At 43.0% G+C, this 23,851-nt stretch overlaps 1 protein-coding gene across 2 annotated transcripts in view; it reads left to right on the top strand.

The window, feature by feature from the left end:
* The window catches only part of mpp7a (MAGUK p55 scaffold protein 7a), a 131,831-nt gene that overhangs the window by 29,722 nt on the left and 78,258 nt on the right, over positions 1-23,851 (top strand). For both annotated transcript variants that reach the window (XM_062379824.1, XM_062379823.1), the window contains exons 2-3: positions 2,498-2,666; positions 16,308-16,426. In XM_062379824.1, coding sequence (XP_062235808.1) covers positions 2,630-2,666; positions 16,308-16,426 — 156 coding nt within the window. In that variant the 5' untranslated portion in view covers positions 2,498-2,629. The remainder of the gene's footprint in view (positions 1-2,497; positions 2,667-16,307; positions 16,427-23,851) is intronic.

The following is a 23,851-nucleotide window of genomic DNA, read 5'->3' as shown; positions in this document are numbered from 1 at the left end:
GGCATACCTTAATAGTATTCATGCCCCCCCCCCCCCCCCCCATTCCTACTTCCCTTGTCTTTACTTAAGTCTGTCATTTCAATCACAAAGTGCCGTAGCCCTCTTTCTGTGAAACACTGAACTGATTTAGCATGGGTCATTTCTCTTGGCATGAACCCGCTGGCTGTTACGTCGGGTCCCCTGTTCAATCTGGGCTGCTGGAGAGATTTTGTGGTCATAGTTTGAGGCGCCACTGCCCTTCTCTGCCGGTCCCCTTAACCTATTTTATTGCAGTACACAACAGGGTTGAACAGCACCACACTCCCCGTTTCAGCAGGTTTTTCATTTATACTTTATGCTCGTGCAAAGATCGGGTAGACAACTGACAAATCAGGCCTACAAATTGGTGCTGGCATGACATAGGAGCAGGATTTGGAATTCGTCTCCAAGATCGCCTCTCGTTGGAAAATCAATCCCTCCTTAAGCACTCCTTTGATGAATGCACCATATTTTGTACATCTCAATCCAGGAGAAAAATATTCTTCTTCTGATATGCTCTCAGTGGCTTGCTTACCTGCTCACTCAGGCATCTTAAGGACTGTATTGGCGAGAAGTTTTTTCCACAAGGCTCACCCTGGGGTTTGTTTGGCCCTGAGGTGAATTCACATCACAGTTTGTCAGACAGGCGTGGTGGCCTTTTCATTACATAGGCAAATCATTACTGATTCGAGCTTCGACCTGTGTGTGTTGTAGGGCAAAGCGCCAGGATCATAGTCACTCCTGTGCAGCCGTCACTGCGAGGGCTGAGTGAAACATTCTTTACAGAAAATATGTTTTGCAGGATTTTCTGATCCACTGTTTCCTTGCTGAAATGCATCTGAAATCAAAACAGTTGTGTGTGTGGCTGACGCCACCTAACCACTGACGGGGGTCCTAATGAGCTGGAAGAGTGCAAGCGTCTTGGGCTTCCCTGTCTCCGGCCGAGTGGTTCTGTGTCAGAATAACCATAATGCACTGTGACTCAACCTCTTTCCTGAGCCAGCTTTTTACTACACTGAGCAACATGGGAGACACAGAATGCAGCTCATGTCACTGCTGTTGTTGCATTTTCTGTCAGTGAGTTGAACTGCTAATGGGACCCTCAAGGCCCTACAGTTTAGGTAACTGAGTTTGATTGGGCCTCGAGTCATGCTAGCTGACATGTAATTGATCATTGAGCTAACCGCTGAAAATGTCTGAAGGATCGTACCAAATTGTTTTTCATCCTCCTTTTTTTTTTTAGATAAAGCTGGCAGGATTTCGCTGGACTCAGGGATTGTTCAGTTTATGGTCTTTTAAAAACAGCAACTATGAATGAACGTATGTATACATAGTTTACTGAGGGATGGGGGGGGGGGGGAGGGGAGGATTCACAGGTTACAGGTTCAGTGAGTTTTGGCTGAGTCAAGGCCAGGGAAGCGCAGATTAGTTTGGGCTGAGGTCATCCACTGAGACCGGCCATCACTTATACACAGATTAAGTAATAGTGCTTAGTAGCCATATTACCAAACCTGATCCAGTTATGAGGTTGTTCCTAATCTGTGATTAACTTGCACTCGCTTTAAAAATAGAGAGTGACAGTATATTGGGGAACTGTTTGAGGAGGACTCACAAAGGAATAGTTCTAAACTCGCTCACAGGCCAAGTAAACAGCCCAATCTAAACAGGCAGGTTTAGAATGGGAACTGCACTGGCTAAACTAGTTAATTTGCCTTCAAAGCAGGTTGTGTTGTTTGGTTAACTCTAAAATTCTAGATCTTTCAGAGCTTTGTTAGGTTAAATTACAAGGGCCGGCTGCCTCTTTTATGCAAATTAATGCATATTAGCTGTTTGAATGTTTTTATTGTATGTATCTAAATATGAGTGTGTGTCTGCACATGTTCATCCGCTTCGGGGGGGGGGTTCAATGAGCCACAGACTTTGTATGTGTGTTCTACGTCCCCTCTCTTCCTGTTCCTGCTCTATCTGGCTTTCCAGTTGAGCGCCGTTATTTACGAAGCGATGCTTTTCCACGCCTGCTTGATTTTTCACAGGTCTGTTGCTTTCAGATGCTTGCTTTCCCCTCGGTGGATAAAGTTCCCCTTGTTTCCGCTGGAAGCAGAATAAAGTGTGGGATAGCTGCGGGTGCGTGTTGCATGTGTGTCTGAGTGCGTGTTTGGTTTGGCTCATGTACAAAGCATGATGTTCATCAGCTTGGGAAAAGAAGTGTTGGGTTGTAAACACCCACAGCCAACTGTGAATGTACTGTCAAAACACACACACTCTCTCTCACTGAATCATTCACTGTCCATTGTTGGTTCACCTGCACACAAATTCATATACAATATTTGCTCATATGGGAGATATTCATAACCATGGCTACACTACCCCATAACACACACTGAAACATAGACACACACAACCTGTAGCTGACTGACACATGTGTGTGCGGCCATTCTGCCATTTGACAAGTAGCCTCTAAAATCTTGTTCTCTTGCAGGGCTCCATGGCATAAATCCTGTCCTCACATCCAGCTTCTCCCGGGGGAAAGCTTTTGAGAAGCCCACTGCTCTGACGCCCTGCTGTCATTTTCCACAGCCTGAGGGGAAGCAGGAAGTAGCCGGCAGGAGCCATGCCTGCCCTGGCCACCGGAGCCGGCCACGAGCCAGGTACATACCCCTCGTCCAGGAACACAAGCTGTAATTCAAGTTTTTCTGCACATAACACAAAACCAGTAAAATGTGCTTCCAGCTGAAATTGCTTAAGTATTTTGTACTGTAAATCACATTTTTACATCCATTATAATGAACTTGGCCTGAAGACTCATTTATGCTCGTTAGATACATGTATTGAAATGTAATCTGCTTTCGTGCACGTCTTCTGAAAGCTGATGGATATCGATGAAACAGGGCAGTACCACGGGAAACCATGGAGGGCAGCTTAGCCAATAGTTCAAGCAAAATTACCATTGGACACAAGGGAGTAATTTCGGCAAAAGCGACTTTTTAAAGAGAGGCGTAGCAACTTGGTAAGGAAGGCGTCTATATGATGTCACTTACCCTGAACACAGGGATAAAAGGTACGGTAGAACAGCTTGTTGGAGAACCTCCTCCACCGTCGCCATGCTTTTTGTCAGAAACTCTCCACTCTGCATTTCCCTCCAGTGGAAAAGCGTGCTAATATAAAGAATGAATGGAAGTAAGTCGGCAGTGACGGATACATCGTTTGAAATGGACGGATCTGTTTTCATCCGTAAAGAAAGCTTAAATGAGCCCTTACAATGAATCATAATATCTTTAGTCAAATAAGGTATGCCCACCAGTTTCTATTAAATTTGATTAGAAATCAATCACTAACAACTTCCCTAAGGCTGCTTTACAATTTCTAAAACTGTTAATCTCCTTTTTTCTACACTGCAAAATTGAAAAACACAGTTTCAGATTTAGCAAAATAACATCAAGGTGTGCATCCTGCACTCCGTCTCTTTCTTTTCACCCCTCTGTTAAGCGGAGTGTGTGTGAATGAGCGTGTGATGTCAGACGGAGGAACACGTCAAAGCTTGTCAACGCTGAGACAGCTGCCAGAAATCACCACCTCTCCCCTCAGGAATACTTTCCGTCTCTCGGTCGGGCTTAATGGCCGGCTGCACCATCGTGCACACACAGATGCACAAGGGCAAGCACAGAGAGGACAAAAGGAGGACAGACATAAAGTCCTGCTCTGATGGATAAAGAGTGTGTGCGTTACCGTGTCCAGACTTTTAACAGAGTTACTGTAGCCCCCGTCGTCCTGGAAATTTGCGCAGACAAAGTAGAAAGCCAGACCGTCAATTACGATTAGAGTCATTTTGGGCAATTACCGGCACGGGCTCAGGTTTCCAAATAAAACACGTAAAGACTCCACTGGCCCATCTCCTCTGCTTCCCCCTTGATGGTCCTGTGAAGTTGTGTGCGCAGGTGAAACATGATGAACATTATGAATGAACGTTAGGTCACTGATCTGCAGGCCTGGTGAACTCACGAATACCTGTGGCTGGCCTGGCACTGGGGAGAGCCAGAATTGTACCAACGTTTACACAGGGTCCTGGAAGTATTACACTTGGTATTAAAATAATGTTGTGGATTTAAGAGTAAAGTTCCACCAGGAATGATGGAAAAAAATGATGCATTGGTAGTGTCCTATAAAACACTAGCCTTTCAGCAACATCTGTTCTATGTCAGATCAGAGGGATTAAACCTCATATTTACCAGATTATCCATCAGAAATAACAGGGTGTACCTGACCAGTAAGATGAACCAGACTGACGTTAATTCAGATATGGACTCGGGCAAAACAGAGAGTGTTGGTCCTTCCAGATTTAAATGCTATTTTGGTAATATGTAACTCGATCCCAAGTATTCCTTGGACTATGATTATTATCACTTACGCAATATCAAGATTTCCCGTCCAAGTAAGAATATATTTTTAAAAACCGATAGGTTCATGGGTTTTCCGCTGAAACAATATATTTTTCTTCAGTTTACTCTTTTGGACAAATGCTGTGAAGCACTGAACATCAGTAAGAAAATATAACTCACCGTAACATAACCCACCAAAGAACAGACAAAAACAATAAACACCAAAAGTCTTTGCTGTTATAAAATAACAAAAAAACCAAGAGGCGTAGGCGAGGAAAAATAAAGCAAAAAATAGATATTTTAATACATAACTAAAGTGGCACTCAGCAGAGTGCTTACCTCCATTAAGGCCCAACAACCCCCTTAACTACCACATCAAAATTCATTATATTTTGATTTCTCTCCTGATCACATCAATCCACCAAGTGTCATAGAAATCCGTCCTGTAGTCTTTATGTTATCTTGCTTGCAAATGAACAGACAAAGCAACCGACAAACAAATGAACAGGGTGAAAACAAAGAAAAACAAGTTAATGACTTCAGTCTCAGAATGACTTGACTACTGGGCAGTCCCACAATAAAGGCTCTTTAAGCACCCACAAAATTATAAAATATTTATTTAAAAAAAAATATATAGAATTCTTATGGAAACTAGAAATCTCAGATTGATTACAGTTTTGTGAATGGGAAATGATTTAGCAAAAATATCAGACATAGTTGAGGCATGAGGCAGGCTGAGAAAAACATTTGTAAAATGATACTAAACACTGGATTTATTAATGTGTCAAGCTATTTGTGGTCCTGTTGATTTACAGAATACTATAGCGGCAGATTTACTGTGTTGACATTCGAACCGTCATTCAAGTGTCATGCAGTGTTGTGAATTCCTTGGATAAGTAAACATGCCTATATCCTTTTATTTACAACATTTTATGTACATTTTAGAGGTTCTTGCACATCCGCTACGGCACGAACCTTGAGTAGTAATGGAGCTTTGGCGTGTATGCAGCAATACGTCAGCAGACAAGCGTAAATCCAGAGACAAACAATAACTCCTCCACATATAGTGGCTGCCAGTAATTACAGAGACATTACAGCATCTCACCAGAAGCTTAGATTCTTTTCTTTAGCAGCTCTGCCATCTCCAGACCCTTCAACACCGGCGTCACTACACACACACACACACACACACACACACACACACACATAGAAGATGAAGCACCGTGCTGAGACTTTTACCATAATGGGGGAAAATATTATCATCGATATAACTATCTTTTAGTAGCAGATCTCCTATTCCATCACCAGGTTTGGGCAGGAGAACAGGTGAGTGTGTGGATCTTATGAAAAGGTTAATTATTGGAGTGTTTTGAAAGCACATGGGCAGACAAATGAAGGGCACATGTGAGATCATACCATCCCTCTGTCTCCCGTCTTTCTCTTTCTCTCTTTCTCCCTGTCTTAGCCCAAGTAAACAGCAGGCCCTTGTATGAATTGGAGTCTAATAAGTGAAACCAAATAATGAAAAAATAAGCTTGAAAAACTATGAAAGATTGGAAAAAATGACCTTTGAATATGACCGTGGGGACTGCTGGAGAAGCCGTGGTAGTGATTGGGTTTTCTGTCGACTCTTCTGACTTTTGTTTTTTTTTATTAATGCATTGGAAGCACATTAGTAGCAGGTTTTCTAGTTGATGATGCTGGCCTCGCTCTTGGTGTTTGAAACATTCTGTCTGAGTGTGTCCAACCTCTACTCTCCATCCTTCAACAGCTACAAAACCCTGCCCCATGCTTTCAAGAGGTTGTGGTTTTGATGTGACATTTTGTTGGCTGCTATTCTGAGGATCCAATACGCATTAATTCATATTCTAACAAGGAGGCCAAGAAGAAAGAGAAAATTAGTTTCTAACTGTGCAAACACTTCACGGGGCTGATAATGGTGAGGGGTTTCTTCGCAGTGATGTTCAGACGATAAATCAAACCTGTGCTCAGATGAATTAATCTGAACACTTCTCCACACATGCACGTCTGTCCTGCAGCTGGAGTTTAGTCATTCCTCCTCCAGTTCATCGCTGATGGACTTTTGTTGTGGGCTCAGTCAGGGACAGATAACTGTTCCGCCTCTGCTCAGTTTGGCTCGGCTCATGTCAGTTTATTTCATCCTCACATGGACACGACCAGCCCACTCCTCTGTCTGCGACACACCATCAATCTCCCTTCCAAACTCCATTAGCTCCAAGGTTAAGTTTCAAGTTTTAATTTCTTTTGCACTGTGTGTTTTTTAGTTTTTTTTGCAGCATCACAGGATGGCTGATCCACCTCAATGACAAAGAGGCTCCCACGACAAAAAGATGCAATTAAAGACACAATAACTGATCTAGAAAAAGGAAACGGATGTTGCATTTCAGTGTTGTTTCATTTCAAAATTCACATATGGAAAATGACTTGGCCATGTTTATCATCGCTGTCGTACAGGAATCAATGACAGCTCTCACTGCATACACAGTATGTCAGTATTTATACAGTCTGTCTTGTAGTATTGGCTTTTATGGTAACATCAGCGCACTGTCTGCAGATGAGGAGCTTCCTCCTTTTCTCAGCAGCATCTGGTTTATGCCATTAAGAGGTCAGTGAGCCCCCTGATGTGAGAGTGGGTGTGTGCTCCTTTTGGCCCCATTCTCTGACCTGTTTCTGGAGTTATGTGACTGCACTCTTTTGTTCGAGTGGCTCGCTTGTGGGGGAGACTTGCATGGGGGGAGAGTGGCGATTAAGAGCTGGAGAAATTTGAACAAAAATTTGACATAAATCTTACCTGACTTGTACCTGTGTGTGTGTGTTTCAGATGAGTGTAAGATTTGCTTATATTGCTTCTGACTGCATACAAACATAATGATATTTACAGTAGTGCAGGGACAATGTTTCTTCCAATGTTATATATCCCAGTTATATCAATATCAGAATATAAATTCAGATATGTTTGAGATAATTCGCAAACCATATATCCACTGTACAGGTTGTTCATCAGAGAGCACAGGGAATTTATTTAAAATGTCCTGTTAATTGGGCCACAGTCATAAGGGATCCAAAATGTTTGTTTATGCCGTATCATATTGTTCCATATCATGTCGTTTTGTGGTGGCTGTGGCTCAGCAGCGAGAGCGGGTTGTCTACTAAGCAGAAAATCGGCTGTGGGATGCCAGGCGCCCCCACTCTTTGTTCCAAAGTGTCCTGACGCAAGATACTTAACCCGAGATTCCCTTTGGCAGCTGTGCCGCTTATAAATACAGACAATTTTGTCATATACTTATATATATATATATATATATATATATATTTTCACATATTCATCCATTCCATCCATCCATTAGTTGTATTTGTTTAGATTCAAGATTCAAGATTTTTATTATCAAATGCACAACAATAACATTAAGCAGTCGCTGGCAGTGAAATGCTTGAGTCACAGGCTCTCTTCTAGCAATGCTCCAGTAATAGTAGTAGTCAAATAAAAATAGAAATAGTATAAAATACAATATTAAAATTTAAAATAGAAATAAAGTACTTATACCTAAATATATATATAAACAGCTGAAGAGAAAATAAAACAACAATAGTGCATTTATGTGCAATATGCAAATATGTCAATGTGGGGTGGAGGCTGGGGCCTTGTGAACCTATTCAAACTGAGAACTTTCTTGCTTTGAGGCAGCTATGTTAACCACTGTTGACCATTTTATAATTTTATCTTATTCACTAAAATATGTTTATTGAAATCGGCCTGGACGTCCAGTTAACTGTCTATTAAAATTTATATTTTCTTTAAATAACTCTATGAAATCTATGACTATAGCAGAAATATAGGTCGACAAAGTGTTTCTCTCTTTTATCTCGTTGATTTAGTGAAAGAGACATTCATTGCTATGATAAATGATATTTTGTGATGTCCTACAAAAATCACTTGGAGCAACATAATGCCAACAGTTTAGTGACACGCTTTCCCCAATGTGCCATAACTGTCACTACGTGGTGCCCCTTAAATCATGTGCCCACTTAAAGCCGTGCAGCGACACTCTCAAACCGTCCCTTCCAAAGACCCCGATGCCCTTTTATTAACCTTATTAAAGTTAACTGTGTTATTCCAAGCTGTACCTGCATGTTCTATCAAGGTTTACAGTCCCCACACAGCCTTAAATGATAAGGGTGGTGGTTCGGCCGTGCACACAGCTGCGGAGGAGGTGGCCGACACACGCATGAAAGAGACTGCACATGGAAATCTTTCGATGGGACAACTCTTTTACCAGATACGCTAATAATTTACTGGCAGCATCTGTGCATGTTTGTGCGAGAACGATAGATGAGCGATTCCAGCCATCTTATTCTGTCCAATCTTGAACACCCCCTGTTGGAGAAGGTGATGGCTATATAATGATGCTGGGTAATGAGATGCAGATATTCCTATGGTGGAGCACTGTTTCACTTCACTGTGTTATTGCTCCCACACATACATGCTCTTATATAGGAAAAATGCTCACATAAACACAAGTCTCCGAATAATATGAGCAATATGATAAGGATATGGCCCTATTGTTTTTTTCTCCGTCAAGGTCGACAGTAAATTTTTCCATCCTGATGTCAAGAATCCCGAGCATCTGGCTGTGGCTGGTCTCAACTCATTGGAGACATTGGGGAGGGCCGGGGGAGGACTTTTGTCTGTGCCGGGGCTGGGGGTGGCAGTTCCTCTGGGAGCTTCCAGCCATTTGTCGTGGTCCCTGGCCAGTAGCCGCGCTGTGTGCTGCGGTGATACAGTACCAAAACACAAGGATTTGTTGCCACTGGAAGAGCTCCCTGTTTCCAGTTACATCAGAACTAAAATTTCCACATCGTTTTACCAAAAAAATAAAAACACTGTCAAGGGAAGCAGATGTAGAGGAAAGAGACTGAGTGTGACTGAGAGTGGAATGATGGCTTTTATTTGTTTGAATACAAAGAATTCCTTCTCTCTGAGGTTGGATGACATCTTCAACAGCTCTCGTCCAAAGCATACAGGGCACTAAATCGGTCATTGGTGGGCAGGACGTGCACACTTGCATTAGAAAGAACCTGAAAACAGCTTTACAGCCCATGTGCTCTGTTTGACAACCAAGGAATGGGATGTTGAGTAATAGTCTGCACCTTTGAGATTGAGACAGAAAGATTTAGTGTAAAGTTATAGCACAGATTTTCAAAAGCGCTCCTATTAATGCATGATCAGAACGAAGGCTTTTAGGTGGATTGGTATGTCTGCCTCTGATATATCCCTGGAAGACTTGTTAGAAGTAAGACGCTGGCCACAGCTTTGGACAGAACATGCAGTCCTCTTCCAGAATGTCTGTTGCAGTTCTATTGCCACAGTAAGCAGAGGTGGCAGGTCATTTGCATCTGGCTGGTTTGTTGCGGCTGCTGTTTTTTGTCTGCCATGTTAGAGAGAATGTAAGCTAAAGAAGTTCTGGAGGAGCCTTCCTGCAGATTTCAGGACCTTTGGCTACATCCTTTCCACACTATTACGTTTTGGCGTTTCCAAATAAAAATAAATCTCTGTCCAAACGTTTTGGCTCATTGTCAGCTTTAATTCCCATCCATACTAACACGGCTAAAAACGTATATCTCGTGACCACTCACACACACTGGGCATGCACACGCCAGTGTACACAGGAACTTTCATGTATCTGCTTTATCCATGTCATTATATTTTTGTCTCGCCAGGTATTCCTGACCTTCTTTTCTTTTTTGTTCATGCTCGTTTCTTTCCGTCCTAACATTATATATCCTTTGCCAGATTTTGAGTTTTGTAAGAGGGCAGTTTAACAACTCCGGCAATACACCGAGTTCCATTTACTGTATGTTACTTCGTTCTAGCCCTGCGGCAGGTGCTTCTGCTCAAGCTTCACAAGTCTCCAGTGTGTTTGTTAAAACTGTCGTAGCTGAAATACTACTGGCTCCTCAGGTGGTGGATGCACCCTGCAGGTTATATGCGTTCAATTGAGTTGATTGGACTTGTCCTTTTGTCCTGAGATCTGTTTTCAATGTGTCGACAGCCCTTTGAACAAGGAAGGTGTAACGAAGCGTGGAGCAGAGGACTGTGATATTCAACGGCGTATTGAAAATCCTTTTTGAAAGGCTTGGCCTGTCCTGGCTCTGAAATGCAACTCCGTTAAGCTCTTGCAACCTGGATTCTTTTTACTTCCCAGAATGAGACATGATCTCAGCAAAGGCCACAGATTCCTTGTAGGCCCTGAAAAGATATTCAGATTTCAGCGAGTGGCGGTGAAGCAACTGATGTATGATTGGAGTGACGCTTGATTGCACCTGGACTGGCCCTTAGTACTTTAATTCATTTTTCCATGCTGTGGAGGCCTAACTAACATCTTGCAAAATGTACTTGCTCTTTTTTTCCGCTCAAATGATGGAGTTAGTCAGGGACCGTGACTCTGTAATATCATTGAAGATGATCTTGGAGGGCTCTGTCCCCTGACCTTTTTTAATGTGGGGAAGTGGTTTGGTCTTTGGAGCTGGTAATGGGAGGATTGTGGGCTTGAATGGAACGCAGACTCCTGCTAATGAGTTCCCGGGCCAGCTTTATAAGTTGTGTCTCTCCACGCTCTTCCACCGTCTCCCAGTGTTGTTTTCCAAGCAGAATGCTGCTTGACCATTTCAAACTATGTTTAAAAATCACAGCATCTGCTCAGCTGATATATCTTGTAAGACTATATAATTTAACGTCTAGAGGTTGATGCCACACCAGTCATATAGTCACTTTAACCAGACATTTGATGTTACAGCTGGTGTTCCATGCTCCAGTCATCTCCTTTAGTAAAGAGAAAGTTTGAAAAATGGTCCTTCAGAGGTCATCTCCAGGACAGTTCAGATGCTGCACGGGGGCAGTGGACTGATATTTAGTCCTGTCCAGCGTTGGCTGTGAACAACGGGCCCTAAACACTTCTCCTTACGTTGCTGCCTGACTGAAATCTGTCTTCCCACCCACAGCCTGTCTACATCTTCTCCCTTCTGAGAAAAATCCTGTTTGCTTAAATGCAGGAATCATCATCACTGTAGTTGTTATTTCTTGCTTATGGAAAGAGTTCCTTCTGTGTCATTTATCTGCTCCTGTCTGCATATACACTTTAATCAGATGCTTTTTCTCTCTCCCCCTGCCTTTGTCTTGCTTTGTTATGCTTGAGGTAACCTTTGCTCTTCTATCAAATGTAGAAAGGATGTAAAATAAACATTAGGCTCCACAAATTATCCTCTGTGGCCCTGGTAATGTATGCTTCAAGTGATGCAGTACAGGTGGGAACATGTTTGAGATTTGATCATTCAGACCACATTCGGAGGTGGCCTCGGATGCTCGTGGCGCCATTCTTTTAGCAGCATGAATGCAAAGTGACAAACACACATACTCACACACACAATCAAATGCATCGGCAACGGACCCATCGTTGTAGTTGGATTAGTACTTTGTAGTTTTAAAACACATAATTTTTGCTTTGATTACACCTGGTATCCACACTTCTCCAAAGACTCAAAAACTGAGCCTGGTGGAGAAATCTCTCGCCCCATTTTAGTTTAAAAACTCTGCGTTCGACACAGTCACTCACGCTTGCTTCTTGACTCTGTCACATCAACCACAACGTATTCTTTCCTGATTCATCACAAACATATCAAGTGACTATTTTCCTGTGGAAAACCAACTGCATCAGCCTCGTATATCCAGCCTCATTGAATGGAATTCTGGAACAAATTACGAGAGTTGGTAACACATCTCGTCAGTAACAGTTCCAAGCAAAGAAATCCCTGATCTTACTTTTCACTATAGCTGTTACTTGTTTGTCGTATCTTCTGTAACTAACCAACCAACTGCAGAATAGAAGATCTGCCTTGTGTATCCCGTTTACCTTGGCACACTCATGCCCAGTGTACGTGAATATGCATTTGTCATTTGTCATAGACGGCGATTCCCTCTGAAACTTGTCTAAAATGCTCGACTGGACTGGATTGTTTTCATTTCAAAACACTTTTAACATGAAAACACATTAGTGTGAACGAAGCCTAAGAAAACTCCCACATGTTGTCACAATGTTCTTGCCTTTGCAGTCTGGTGAGCCCCATGAACATTATATATGGGGGAGGTCAATAACTCATTCAGCACCTGGGAATAAGTGCAGTGGGGGTGTAAAACCCAACGTTCATTTCCTGCATTTGAACAAGTTCATTTTCGGCAGACAGACAGACAGTTTGTCTTTATGTGTGTCGGTTACCAGACAGAAGTGAGGTCCCTCAGCATTGGTGCTGTACAGACCAACAATTAAAGTCAGGAGCAGACTGATTTGTCTCACAGCAGCGTGCTAGTGTTCCTCTACTGAGTGTGTAAGTAAACAATTGTGTAGTTCCAATGTCACGGTGAGGGTCATATTTTACAACCAGTTAAACTCTGTGTTGTTAGATTAGTCCCTGTAATTTCCTCATCTTGTGCTGCTGTAGTAAAACCCCTGAGGTTGTTGACCTATGTGACTAGCAATTTGATTCGTATCATGTTTAATGCATTTCATTGTCTGGGATTTTTTTGTTGGTGTGTGTGTGTTTTACATAAAAGGGATCCGTGAAAAACACTGTTATTTTCTTTAACCACTGTGGAGGTGTGGGCGTGAGAGGGGAAGTGCTGTTTGGCAGTTAAAGTGGTCACTTCCTCTGTACGGGAAGCGTTCGGAGGCCCTGGCCTCTCCGGTTTCTCTGAAGACGCTTTTTCGGCCAACGTGTGCAACATCGTGCTGGTCTCCAGGACCTCTGGGCTGGTCCAGCGCTAGCCGCAACACAACGTAGTATTCCACTACAAGGCGCTGCCAGGTCCACTACATGCAGCCGCCGCACGAGAGGGTCCGGAGTAGTCTGGCCAAAACAAATCAAAAGCAGCCAGACCAGCCCTGAAAGCAAGAAGCTGGTCCACCCTTTAGCGGTGCAGAGTTGGTCAAATTGCTTTCTTCTTATTTTTTCCCCCTCTCTCATTTTGTCTCTCATTGTCTGTGCCGGACACGGTTACTGATGTTACACATCTATGCATGTTTCCATACATCTGGCTGCAGATTTATTTCTCTTCACTTTTTATAGTGTCTACACGCAGTGACCACTGTGGTTGTTTTTTTGGCTCCCTTCCTCTCCCTCTTTCTGCTTCCATTTCTTTTCTTCGCTGGTCCACCCATACAATCTTGTATTTAATTTCAGCTTTGCAGAGTCCTTGTTTAGCTCTTGGATCCTCTACAGCTTTTTCTGTTGTTGTTTGAAACTGGGAATTCTGAGGGTCACTGGGTTCATCCTGACACACTGACCCCAGACCATGTCTTTTATCACATCCCACCATTATTTTATTATATCTGATTAGCTAATGGAGTCAATGTATTTCCCATAATGTGCCATTGGCACCATTCAGGCAGCATCTTAAGTTCTTCGCAGTATGGCTAAGGAGGAATTGGTGTCAGAAGGAATAAAGTATTGAATGTTTGATAGTGTAGACAGGAGGGGAGACTTTGCACCTGGGGAGGATCACGCTTTGGGGAACTCACTCTCTCCTTCCCTCCCTTGTTCCCTTCATCCCCTCCTACCTGTAGCTCAGCCCTGCCAATAGTAATGACATTACCATATCTCTTCCCCCCACTCTCACTGCCCTTTCTAAACCCCTCACCTCATCCTCTCATCTGTCTCTTTAAATCACGTCTTTAATACATAATGTGAGATGTTCTGCTGGGAGTTCCGAGTTGTAAATGATTGAAGGGGCCGGCGGCCCTTAGACCGGCTTGTTTTAGCTTGAAAGTTAGCGGTGATGAGGATGACAGAACCGAGAAGCAGATGATTGTATAGCAGGGACAATATTGCACACTAAGCTTGTGTAAAAACCACGGGGGTTGCTTTAATAAGACTGCTGCACATGTATGTAAAATCTCTCCCGTCTTCAGTGGCTTTTACTTTTCCTTTGTAGCAGTGAGGCGTGAAGCGCTAACACGACACAGGGTCTTTTTTGTGAGCTGGAGAACAGGTCCGGATATCTTGATATATCCTGTGTGTGTGCTCAAAGATATCAAACCCCAAATCACCTGCAAATGGAAAGCAGAGGGTTGAGAGAGTGGCACGTGCCTCTCCATCTCTCTGACTGGCCAGCAGCCGCAGCAGTGCATGACATGAGTTAGTCAGCCATAGCACTCTTGCCAAACCTCCTGAGCTGCCAGCACACACTTGCTTTAACCCAGTCGGCTGGCCGCTGCCAGATCAGTCAGTCAGTGATTCAATCAGCCAACGATATCAACCAGTGTTTTCAATCAATCATTCTCAGCTATGAATTACTTGAGTTGCACTTGTGGTGTGTTTTTTCTTCCCTCTCTTTCCTCTCCTCAGCTCTGACCTCTGAGGAAAGACGCGCTCAGAGAGGTAGCCAAGCCGCTCGAGTTGTTTTGATGTTTCGATGGCTCCGCCGTGAACGTGTTTAGATTTTTCTCATATGATCGGTGTTGGTTCAAAGGGGTTTCAAGCTTTGTGTGGCTCTGACTGAGAAGTTTGAATCTGGGGGGATTTTCTGGTGCATTAGTAAAGAGGCCTTTTGATGCACATAATCCAACTTTGCTGCACTGAGCACGGGCCTGACCTTTACTGTATCTCTGGGTTTAGTGGAATCACAGCCACGCTGAAGACCAGAACAGAACAGCAAACAAGTATCTGCTACTGCTCTCCATCAGTTTTCGCTCCAGGAGTCTGTTGTGTTTGGAAGGAGCCCCACTCGATCGCTGGTTTTCTGCTCTCTCCCACTGAGTGCTTCAACTCCCCTCAGTCTAATCTTGAAACCATCAGCTCACCAGTCTGTTTCTCTTTAAAATTAATTTGAAATATTCCTACTTTTTATAAGTCGGGTTAGTAAACCCCAAAAGGCCTTGTAGGCAATTGTTGTTTTGAGGGGATTCAGATTCAGCTATGGACTTGCTTATCCATGCACCCTGTTTCTGTCACTGTCACCGGATGATTACCTGTATAGAGTCCAAATAAAGGCCTGGATAGAAGTCTGCTGTCCCTGCAAGCTCATGACGTCAGCCATCTCTGTTCACTTCACTTAACATTGAACTCACTTCTTTTAAGTGCACGGTTCAATTCCATTATAAGCTTTTTATATAAAACAAACATTTATACATACATACATACATACATGACATACCCACAGCACAGCAGCCACATAGTCAATTTACCTGGAGTATCTCTTACGAACCTCCAGTTTGGCAAACACACATGCATTCACTCCAAAAAAGTGATTGTTCACATGCATCGAAGATGTGTTGTATGGGAAGCCACCTGAAGCCTGTGTGCCATCTGTTTTATCACACTGATCAAAACTTAGATTTTCTTTTTGACATGGAGCTCTTTCTTACCGGGGGGAGCAGTGTTCCTCAAACAACAGGAAATGCCGTGACAATAGTGGGAAGTAAAGAGTAGAGGAATTGTGGTAGTGCCTCTCGTATTTCCTTTTGCCACCTGAGGAGCAAAAATACAGTTTTTTATTTATGCTAAAAGAAGCTTATAGCTCTCTTCCACAGATGCACAAACAAAGAGAGCAACCACAGATAAATAATGACAGGGCATCTCAACAGTGTGTGACTAAAAGCCCTAGTATTGCCATTTATTTGCCTGTATATACATTTCCTTATGTGTCTGTCTCCAATATGTTCAAGGTTACAGTGTATGCATTCCTGCTCACTTACACTACTTCTTTTATGTATCAGTAAACTGGAGCTGTTTAAAACATCTGTTTCCATGCATATGTTTCTGTGTGTGTCTGAGACTGCATGCATGCATTTAAACCTCCCAATGCCCTGCCGACTATCTGTTTCCTCTTCCCTGTTCCTTTAGGCCTTTATGAGCTGCTGGCAGCTTTGCCCTCCCAGCTGCAGCCCCATATCAGCCGCCCAGAGGACAACACCTTCCTCCAGGACATGTTTGGGGAGAGGAGCCTCCACTCCCTGGTCAAGGTAAAACAACACCATAAAAAAAACACTTCTTTCTTTTTCAGTATAATAGAACAGTTATTTTTCTCTACTGCTTTAAGAGTGTAAGTGTTTTTTGTCAATTTTTTTAAAGCCACGTTGGTCTTCCTAGAAGCAATTTTCATGTCTACCATTATAGAAAATGTTATTTTATTCAAACCATTATATAATCTTACCTTTTGTATTGGAGGAGCAACAATTCCAAAGCCCCTCACTATTCTCTATTCTCTCTTGAATCTGTCATCTCTCTTGAATGCTGTCTGCCTTACCCACCTTCATCGTCACATCCTTCCTTTCTTGTGGGACGGGACAGAACCCATACCGCCCCCATCCCTGAGACAGACCTCTGTTATTAGAATATAAATCAAACCTTTGTTCAACACTGCTTTATTCAAAATCCTTCTCTTCATGTCTCATTCATACAATATCAAGTTTATTGTCATTCCACCCTACCCACCCAGATCTTCTAACTGTCCTTCTGCCAGCACGAATGGGCTTGCGGTTGAGTTATTGCCTGTTAAATTAGATAGCTGCAGAGTTTGGGGAGAAGATGAGCACACTTGATATCTTTATATGATCGCAGACAGACAAGGGTAATGAATGTAACACATTCTGTCTGTCTGCCCTAACCTCATCTTCACTTGGGATTCTCTGGGATCTGCGGCCAATCTCCTTCTCAGTCTCTTGCTTTTGGAAAGGAAACATGTTTTTTTTTAAACTCTAAACCGGCTTGTTTTTGAGTCGCTATTCAAACTGTAAATACATATAATAACTGCTTCCTCTATTTAACTGAGATTATTTTATTAGTCAATTTACAAACACAAATCTAGATGTTAGAGCTGTGTTTGCCAGTGTTTAGTATATGGTTGCCATTTTTTGAAAGAACGCCCAACATGTCTTTCACGTGCTGGCGTGATATATTTCCTCGTTCGGTGGTCTCTGTTTCTCTGCAGCCAAGAAAATTATGTCACAAAGACAACAATTTTCATCTCCTCTTTAAAGCAATCTTTTCCTTTGCAAGCGTGTGTGTTCAGGATCCAGGATTGTAAGGCGCAAATGTGAGCATGTGAAAGTGTCTGAATTATGGTATACCTCAGACGCTGAAGTAAAACCCTAATGTCGGGAGCTGAGAAAACCAGACGGATTTCATTTTATGCCTGGATTGTTATGGATGGCCAAAGAATAAGGCATCTTGAACATGGATAATGATGGGCAGGGCCTGCTCATGTTTGGGCTCTCATTCTTGCTTGCCCCAAAGAAAACACTGCGAAGCGTGGGGCAGACGGAATGATGCTAATGAAGGTGGCATTATATTTCTGTGATATTTGGCCAGGCATGAGGGTGGAGCTCCCAGACTTCTCTTCGCCCTCTAACCACCCCCGATTATACTTGACTAATCTTTCAAGAGGAACCTAAAGAGGAGAGAGTTCAGGGTTTCAGTCAGGAAAAGCATAACCTTTTAGATTCAAAAGCAGAGAAAGCTTTGTATTAATTGCTTTAAAAATCCCCCCCTTGTGTTGTCAGTTTAGCAGAAAATGTCCCTCTCCAATATTCTCTATCAGATGGACCAGGGGGCTCATGGTGGAAGCTAAGCATAAAGGGGAAGCTCTGGATTTCCATTTTTGAAGTTTGTGCAGTGACCTAAATAATCAGATTGCGGATGCAAGCAATCAAAATTGGTTGTTTTTGTAGTGTTGGCTCACTTCTCAAAACATGGTGGACAACCTGGAACTGAAAGGAACCTTTTGATGTTGTTCAGGCTCAATCTCAATCCTATGGTGCCTGAATGCCACCCAGTAGAGGTATTCCAGGCACGAAATAGCATGAAAAACACAAGGTATTAGAAATCCCACCTGATTTAGGAATGTCTTGGGATTCCCGAGGTGGAGCCTAAGATAGGAGGCAGGGAGAGGGAGAGACTGGCTTACATTGGTGTGCTTCTAATAAGTAGCGGATGGATGGATGTCAAAAACTGTTAATCACTACTTTGGATGTATGCATGAAAGAAGGGTTGATGAAATCTGATTACCGCTTTGTTCATGTGCCAGCTAGATATTGAGTAGCTCTCTTTTTTGGACCTATGTCGGTGCAATTCAGTAAGTTAAGTATTAGTCAAGGTCTAAGCTAATGTGACCCAATTCACTCTTGCCACTGTGACAGAATAAGTGCACCCAATACAGTATCGTTAGCACAGCCACTACATGATCAAATACATCAGTGTAACATTAAAGAGCCACATTGTTTCTTCACTAGAATGAGCCCATTCTAACCTTTTTCTTATTATTACTTTTTTCTCAGCATAAATGGAAAATGCTCCACTTCAGACAAGCAGAAATATATGTTTCCTCTGCTTTCTACTTGGTACTGAGACATGAGCCAGCCTGTCTCCCAGTGGGCCAAATGGACGGACGCATAGACTTTGAATCACACAGAAGTACATAACAACCATCTCACCTTACAGCGGAGACCAGCACTCAAGATGCAACATTCAGGTCAACATGGCTTACGTCAGTGGCACCCCATTAATAAAGCCATAACTGCCCCCTCCTCTAAAACCCCACCTCTGAATCTCCAGAGATTCCATCTTTTATTCCACAAGGCTGTGAATGGGATACTTTGAGAAAGGCCGAACAGCAGAGAGAAAACACACACACATCAGGTTAATCTGACAGGCTTCGCAACTCAGGTCTCCCATATGGAAACACTCAGACCTCACCTGGGTAATTATGAAGCATCAGTTACTGGTCAGTCTGTCTAGAGGGAGAAAGAGGAACCTGAGGAGGAGGCGTCAGATATGGGAAAAAGAGACAGAACAAGAAGAAAGAAGAGAGGATTAAGACCCACAAATAGACTTAAACCAGACTTAGGACATATCTGTCTCTCCTCACCTTCCCCCCACTGGATGGTTGGGAAAACCTCTCATGTCCTACATATAACCAGATTATGTCAGAGATATACAAATTGTCTCCAATATAATCTTTCATCATGGCCTCCAGAGCTTGTGGGGTCACCTTCATTTTAAAGACTTGTCGGTACATTTGACATGAAATGTGAATGTTGGGGTTATACTGCAGCTAGCATAGCTAACGATGCTTCCTTTCAATTAGGGGACTTACTCAAGTGCGCTTTCTATAAATTCCACTCACTGTTCCAATGCCAAGTTCCTACTCCAGAAAAAGCCACAGGAAATATATTCAATTTCCACCTGCCTCAGGTGGGGCTCTCCTTTAAGACGAAATTTCTGTCAGCAGGCCTTTAGCCAGTCCCAGAGATCCCTCATTTTGTGGTCAGTCTGTTTTCCCTTAAATCCGCTTCTGTTAGTGGCTAATAGGCTTGGCACACTTACATTGTTACACAGCAATATTAATGTGGGTTTGCCAGTTTGCTCTTCAGTGCTACAGGCCTTTAATGACATGGAAAGGTGCTGCCGCTGACACTTATACCAAGTGGAAAGTTACAGCTATTTTTGATGAACAAGCTTGTTTTCAGATAAACTGGACTGTATTCCTTGAGTACCAGACTCTGTATCCCATGAATAACTGGATCAAGCGCTAGGAACACCTCCAAGTTTTATGACTCACCCAGTAATGTCCAACAATTCCGCTCCATGACAGAAACCCTAGACATGCTCTTTGGGCACTTACCTTATTCTTTCCACACCTCAGAACATACCTTGCTCCTGGTCCCCATTACAAATGAAGATCATATAAAGTAAATAGTTTTCGAACCTCTCACACTGCTGCAATAGCTTATGTGAGTTGTTTAAGCCACATGCACTTAATGCAGAAATAAAACATACTCAATTGTCTTGTACAGGACTCACCCTATAAACTTACATCACCTAATAGATCCACTAATATTATTTGTGGTCAGCACACCCTGCATGTGGTCACCTCCGGGGTCTGTATTTGTTATTTCAGGGAACAGGAGCCCTCATTCGGATCGAGCGAAAGGGAGCTTCCGTCCTAAAAAAGAAATACCCTTCATTTTCATCTAGTTCCCCAAGCAAATTAGTTTGTCGAGTTACTTTAGTTTCTTCTATTTAAGATTAGGGCTTTGGCAGGCAGTGAAAGAACATTGTGCAGACTTTTGTTACGGTGATTCAACTTGCCATTTGTTGCAAGAAAATAATCTTTTTGACACAAACTGGGTGGTAATTTATGATTTCCAAACCTCACATAAAAACCTAAATAAATTCCCTGCCTTGCAGTGTTTTGTGCGGTTTTCATAGGAGATTAATGATTGACTGCACCATGAAATCAAGAGATCATACTCCGTGTCCGCAAACAAGCGTGTCTGAATTGAGCCAGAAGAGTAAGATGAATAGACATAGGATGAAGAAAAAGGGCTAGCTTGTCAAGAATAGAGGAAAGAGAAGGGGAACTCTTCAGCTTACTGGCTGCAGTTTGGCCTTTTGCCCACTACTTAAAGCTCATTGACTCGAACCACGTCTGGAGCACTGAAGGGGACAGTAAAAATGAGGAGAGGCCTACTGGTCCACCAGTCCTCATTCTATCAGTCAAATGTCTGTATTGGTAATCAAGCAAAATCTCTGGAGTGATCCCTCAACCATTATTCCAGGTCACTTTGTTTGACCCCGATTTTCTATTCTTTTAAAAAAAGGACTCAAAGTGAAACCAGAAGGTCTACACAATACAAAGCCACTCTTAATAGGACATGGAACGTCTGCGCCATACACAAAATATGGAAAATGAGGTTCATGATGCCATATGGTGTATTTATAGCTCCCTAATGGCCAGGGAACTGTCTAAAGACATCATTGGCTCATCTGGAGCTTTTAAAGATGGTCTGAACAAATATTTATGTTTAATTGAGTACCTGAGAAGTACCCATATCAATCTGATTCAATTAGTCAGATATATTTTTGTTTAGACTTTTTGCCCTCGGTCATTCACAATACAGTTCAGTCTGCTGGAGGTCTGGGTGATGAAAAGGTAAATGGTAATGGTAAATGGCTTTGTATTTATATGTACGGTGGCCCTGAGAGCTCAACAAACAGCAACTTAAGAAAACACATGCAAGTTGACAAAACACATGCAAGTTGTCAAAACACAAGCAAAGTAAGAAAACATCTTCATCAATTTCACCACACAACACAACACATTATAGAAACGCGCTGCAAATAGACACACGCGCTGCAAATAGACGAACGCGCAGCAAATAGAGGTGACAGCACAACGGAAGTGTTTCCAGAGGACAGGTAAAAGGGATGGACACAGGAGACACTAAAACGTCCAATACACCATACAATTTCGGTTCCGCACAGGGTTCGGCAATCCGCGGCTCTGGAGCCGAACGTGGCTCCTCAGCCCCTCTGCAGTGGCTGTACTGTACAGTGTTGTGCATATGTTTTGCAATCGCTGAACTTAACGAATCACTTTTCATATTAACGTGAACGTAACGATGAACGTGATTGAACGTCACGTTACTTTTTTTAATCATCATCGTATCAGGCCCTCATGAAATACTAGGAGCGGGCGTTTGTGTGTTGTGTGTGTGTTTGTGCGTGCGTGCGTGCGTGTGTGTGTGTGTGTGTGTGTGTGTGTGTGTGTGTGTGTATGTGTGTGTGTAGCGGGCTGACCGGTCTCGGGTCTGGGGGCACCGACCCCGCCCACTCGCTCAGAAGAGGGGGCAAAATGTCTCTTCTGATAGTAAAGGTTTCAAACCCCTGCACACTATGAATACATTTCCTCACAAACAGGGGCTTGTGTGTTAGCGCTGTTTATTCAGTTTAACAGGAGAAGACGGGATGGCTCTAGATCGGACCATCTTCAGAGCTCAGAGCTCACTGTGGCTCTCTCCGAGCGAGTGGGCGGGGTCGGAGCCCCGGTGCGCTGGCCACACACGCGCACACACACCCACGCCTGCTCCTGGTATTTCATGAGGGCCTGATACGATGATGATTTAAAAAATGAACGTGACGTTCAATCACGTTCATCGTTACGTTCACGTTAATAATATGAAAACTGATTCGTTAAGTTCAGCGATCGCGAAACATATGCACAACACTGTACAGTACAGCCACTGCAGAGGGGCTGAAGAGCCGCGGGTTGCCGACCCCTGTGCGGAACCGAAATTGTATAGTGCATTGGACGTTTTAGTGTCTCCTGTGTCCATCCCTTTTAGCTGTCCTCTGGAAACACTTCCGGTGTGTTGTCGCCTCTATTTGCTGCGCGTTCGTCTATTTGCTGCGCGTACGTCTATTTGCAGCACGTGTGTCTATTTGCTGCGCGTGTGTCTATTTGCAGCGCGTGTGACTATTTGCTGCACGTTTCTGTAATGTGTTGTGTTGTGTTGTGAAATTGATGGAGATGATTTCTTACTTTGCTTGTGTTTTGTCAACTTGCATGTGTTTTCTTAAGTTGCTGTTCGTTGAGCTCTCAGGGCCACCGTATATATGAGACATGAGACTTTAATCTGTCCATAGGTGTGAATGGTTGTGTCTTTATGAAGGCCTTGCAATATGCTGGTGACCCCATCCCCATCTAAAACCTAGTTTCACTAGAATCTTGAGGGAAAGTATTTCAGTAGTTACGTTTTTTGTTTTTCAACTATTGAATTAATCAAAATCTTGCGGCTCAATGCATTATTGTGGGTTGGAACCCATTCCAGTACAAGAGGACTTGAAGTTGGCCTCTCTTAAGTGCCTCTTAAGGGAGGTATACTGATTGTCTAGGACAAGCATTTATGATTCAAATCGTATTGACAGAAATTGGCTGAAGTTACTTGCATGCTGTTTATATTTCTAATTCTAAAGAGTCGATTTTTGTATCAAATGCCACAGAAAACAACACAAGGTAACTGAGATGGTAGATCCATGAGGACAAATTGTTTAATTGACTCCCCTTGTGTAAACTGTTGTCATTTTCTAACAGCGTCAACCCTTTGATGACACTGGGTTGATTCTACTTTTAGTTGCCATAAATGTAAGTCAGAGGAATGGCCCATTGTGCCCTCATCAGGATCATGGAGGGAAGCACTCAGTCATTTACAGGATTGTTCACAAACCACAGCACAATGTCCTGGACCTCATGCCATCCTGCCAGTGCTCACGCCAAGACTTTGCAAAGTGACTCACTATGACAGGAGAGAAAGCAAATCTACTCTTCTCTTCTTATGCTTCTTGAGTAAACATATCATCTCACAACTATTCCAGTTGAAACCCTGCACGTCTTTTTGTTCCTGTCTCCCTCGATTGGTCTAGTCCACCAGGCCGGGATGGCTTGACAATGTGGTATGGATCAGACCAAAATATCAGACCCAGGTGGATATTGGAGGCTTGATATTGGATCTGCTCCATTGGGAAGATGTAGAGACAAGAGTGGGAGAAAGAGTGTCAGCCCTAACTGGTCTGACATTAAGTTTTCTGGGTAGTGGACATTAACCAGA

Source organism: Platichthys flesus, chromosome 21, assembly GCF_949316205.1.
Source record: "Platichthys flesus chromosome 21, fPlaFle2.1, whole genome shotgun sequence".
NCBI classification, from domain to species: domain Eukaryota; kingdom Metazoa; phylum Chordata; class Actinopteri; order Pleuronectiformes; family Pleuronectidae; genus Platichthys; species Platichthys flesus.
The sequence above is the reverse complement of the archived record's forward strand: the minus strand, read 5'-3'. Positions and strand labels throughout refer to the sequence as shown.